The sequence below is a fragment of the Frankliniella occidentalis genome, unplaced genomic scaffold (genome assembly GCF_000697945.3).
Source record: "Frankliniella occidentalis isolate FOCC.00 unplaced genomic scaffold, Focc_3.1 Scaffold225, whole genome shotgun sequence".
In the NCBI taxonomy this organism is placed as follows: domain Eukaryota; kingdom Metazoa; phylum Arthropoda; class Insecta; order Thysanoptera; family Thripidae; genus Frankliniella; species Frankliniella occidentalis.
In genome coordinates, this window is record NW_026267351.1 from 344547 (window position 1) to 347757 (window position 3211).

The 3211-nt window shown below is 56.7% G+C and overlaps 1 protein-coding gene across 1 annotated transcript; it reads left to right on the forward strand.

The window, feature by feature from the left end:
• Nucleotides 1–440: 440 nt before the first annotated feature.
• LOC127750634 (acyl-CoA-binding protein-like) lies at nucleotides 441–634 on the forward strand (the record flags this gene model as incomplete). The annotated part of the gene is given in 1 exon segment (XM_052272787.1): nucleotides 441–634. A coding segment is annotated over 1 exon segment (141 nt), but the record flags the coding sequence as incomplete, so codon positions are not given.
• Between the last annotated feature and the right edge of the window lie 2577 nt (nucleotides 635–3211).

Below are 3211 nucleotides of genomic sequence, written 5' to 3' on the forward strand. Positions count from 1 at the left end.
CGCGGCGGTGAAAAGTTGTCCTCGTGCTGATACTGGTATGACGTCCGCACTCGCTATCTCGCGGATCGCCCCCCCCCTCCTCCGGCCCCTTTTCCTCTTTCACTTCACCCAAGATATCTGATTCCAAGCTGAGCTCTCGAATCTGGAAATAACTTTACCAGAGAACTTTACCTTTCAGACGTTTCATCCTACACTGCGTTGCGTAGCGCTGCTGCCAGTTGCGGGGAGAGGAGGGGGAGGAGTGGGTAGTGGAGTTGGAGCTTGAAAGAATTCGAGAAAACATCTCCGAGGTTAATATACACCCCGTCCCTCCCTCCCTCCATCCGCAACCCTTTATTGCATACTCGGGAGCCGACAGGGGGGCAGGTTTTGGGGCATACTTCCTGGTGCGCTCTGTACCATCAACTCAGACAGCTCATCCACGTCTTCGTTTGTTTGCAGCTCGTCCCGGCATGCTGGACCTGAAGGGGAAGGCCAAGTGGGACGCCTGGAACGCCAAGAAGGGCACCGCTCAGGAGGACGCCAAGAAGGCCTACATCGCCAAGGCCAAGGAGCTTGCCGACAAGTACGGCATGAAGTGAGCGCGCTGCGCTTTGTTTTTGTATCCTCCTAAATTAAATGTTATTGTTTTTAATCGGTTTTTGTTCTTTGAATCCCTAAGTCTTTTTGTCACGAGAGATTCGCTTATCCACGACACAGAAAAAAAGAGTATTCTATATGGCCTCTAAACGAGATTTACATTTTCCAAAAGAAAGACCCTGAACTCACCCTCCGCGCATGCGGCCCGCGACCACCGCCATCTCGCGAACTGGGCATACGGAAGGGGAAAAACATGTCACCCTACATCTACGTCTCCAGGTAACAACCCACCATAAAAAAGAATACTTGGGATGCCAAATTCGCCATGCGACGGCAGTATCCTCCCACCCCCTCTCGCCGGCAGCGGCCCGCATAGCGGCGGGGTCGGCGCGGGGTACGCGGGCCCTGTTGCTCGACTGTCTCTCCTTCTCGGCTCAGTCTGCCGCCAGCGCTCCTCCCTCCAGCACGGCACCCGCCACCCCGCCAGCGCCGTGCGTCAGCCGGCGCCAGCCCCCCGCTCCGCGTCCTCCGCACGCACCGCGTCCTGCGCACCGCGTGCACCAGCACCCTTACGACGCCGGCCGGTCGCCGACGCCGTCCTCCGAAGGGAACTGGACGCCGCCACCAGCCATGCTGCTCGTGGGGCCTGATGCGCGCTCCTGGCTGCGGTGGAAGTTCTACGGCACGTCTCGGCGGGCGTGGGCGTAATAGTGGAGCGCTAGCAGCACTACCCATGGACTCAACAGGTGCCAGGGCCACGGGCCGCACCCGCCCCACGCTGCAGAACGTCGCTCTCGTGTAAGTTTTATTTTGGTTTCCTTCTTGCTGTTTCTTTATTATGGTTATTGGCATTATTCACATCCACCGATTTCTATTTTCACCCTGTTCATCCTTTTCAAATGAAGCCGAAATTTGTGACGGTGAGACTGTGTCGTGCGATAGCTTCCCACTCAACTTCCAAAGCAGGTCACAATATTCTTCTCACTGGGGAAGCTGGAATGGTGTGGGGACGCCCGACAACTAGAGCAGACGCTTTCTTCGGTATCGGTCCGATTTGATTGGCTCTCCAATTGAGCTGAGCGGATTCGCGCGCGCCGCGCGCGCGATGCCGGCCGCCCGCCGCGCTTGAGAGGTCGGGCGGTCGCCCAGACAATGGTTTGGCTTGCAGCAGACTCACACATATTTGGTTGGTAACGCGGCCCCATCTACTGCTCACTATCATTTCGCACACAGAACACTGAAGAGTAAAGTGATTCTTAATTTATTCATTTTTAACGTGTTGAGTCTTGGCCGTCTGAACAAACTGCATATCCCCGTTGTCGACGCTCATACAACCGCATCGTAGCCCCAGAACCCGTGGCCGAGTATGCTATACCGTATTTCATGAAACTTACGTCATGCCAAACTTTGGTATGCTTCCTACGGTGAGCCATGCACAACCTGTTTTGGCAGGGCGCCACGGGAAACTCGGATAAACTTTAAAGTTTGTCCCCCGCGGAGGGAAAGCGCGCGAGGGGGATTTTTCGCCCAGAGGGCAGAGGGCAGAGGCCAATTTAATTTTAATTTCCATCCACTCCCCCTTCACCTTGTACCGACGCTAATGGAAGACTGGAAGCCGTAACGTGTTGGCGCGTAACGTTCGACGCCAACTCCGGCAACATCGACAACAACAAACAATCATTTCTGCGAAACGCCAACGCCGTGGACCACCAACCACCGTAGCCTGGTGGCAGACGTCGCGAGGGGTGAGGCGGGGTCGGCAGGGGAGACGGGGGAAGGGGGGGGGGGCTTCAGCACGCTGCGTGTCTTACGTTATGCCCCCATGGTTACGTTACCGTTGGCGTCGAAGGGCAGGGGGTGTGGCTCGGCCTTATTTAGGCTGCTCGATGACATTTGTACTTATGACGGAGGCGGCTGCTGCTGCTGCCGTCAGCGCCAAGTGACCCCACCACTCCCGTCGTTGTGTAACTAACTACCCGGGGCCAATCCACCCCCTCGGACGGACGCAGCGCCAGGGGAGGGGTATCCGATTACAAATTGGTTTTACCTCGTATGGAAGAGCTGGTTGGTGCTTTATTTATAAAACTGCATCCTCTGCCTTCTACCTTATAGGACCCCATGAGGGATCGTCTAGAAAGTACGTTCGTTTTTCCTCGGATTCATTAGACAAGTCACGGGAGCTCGGCGCCTGTGAGACTCAGGGTAGGCCGCCCCGCAGTACACGCACGCGCCGCAGACAAGATGTTGCCTACTCACCAGGCGCTACGAGAGTTTGCATAGGCGGAACTTGACAGATCCGAAGCGGAGCATGGCGAACGCACTTTCTGGGTGATCCATAAATGAGCGGCCTTTTAATCTGCTCCATAACTACTCCTCTCTATTAGCTGCGACCGCGGTGAAGGGAAGGACGAGGACAAGAGGGGAGGGGGTAATTCTCTCTCTGTCCGCGTAAAAGTATCCTGCAGCGGTGAGGGGGAGGGGAGTGGGTGGAGGGGAGGTGAGGGGGCGCAGGGGGTGTAAGGGGATGCTCCCGTCGGGCGTCCCGAGGCGACCAGGCGTCCCACACATCACACGCCGCACTACATACATCATGAGCCTCGCCGCACCCGGCTCACATGCGCGTACACAGACA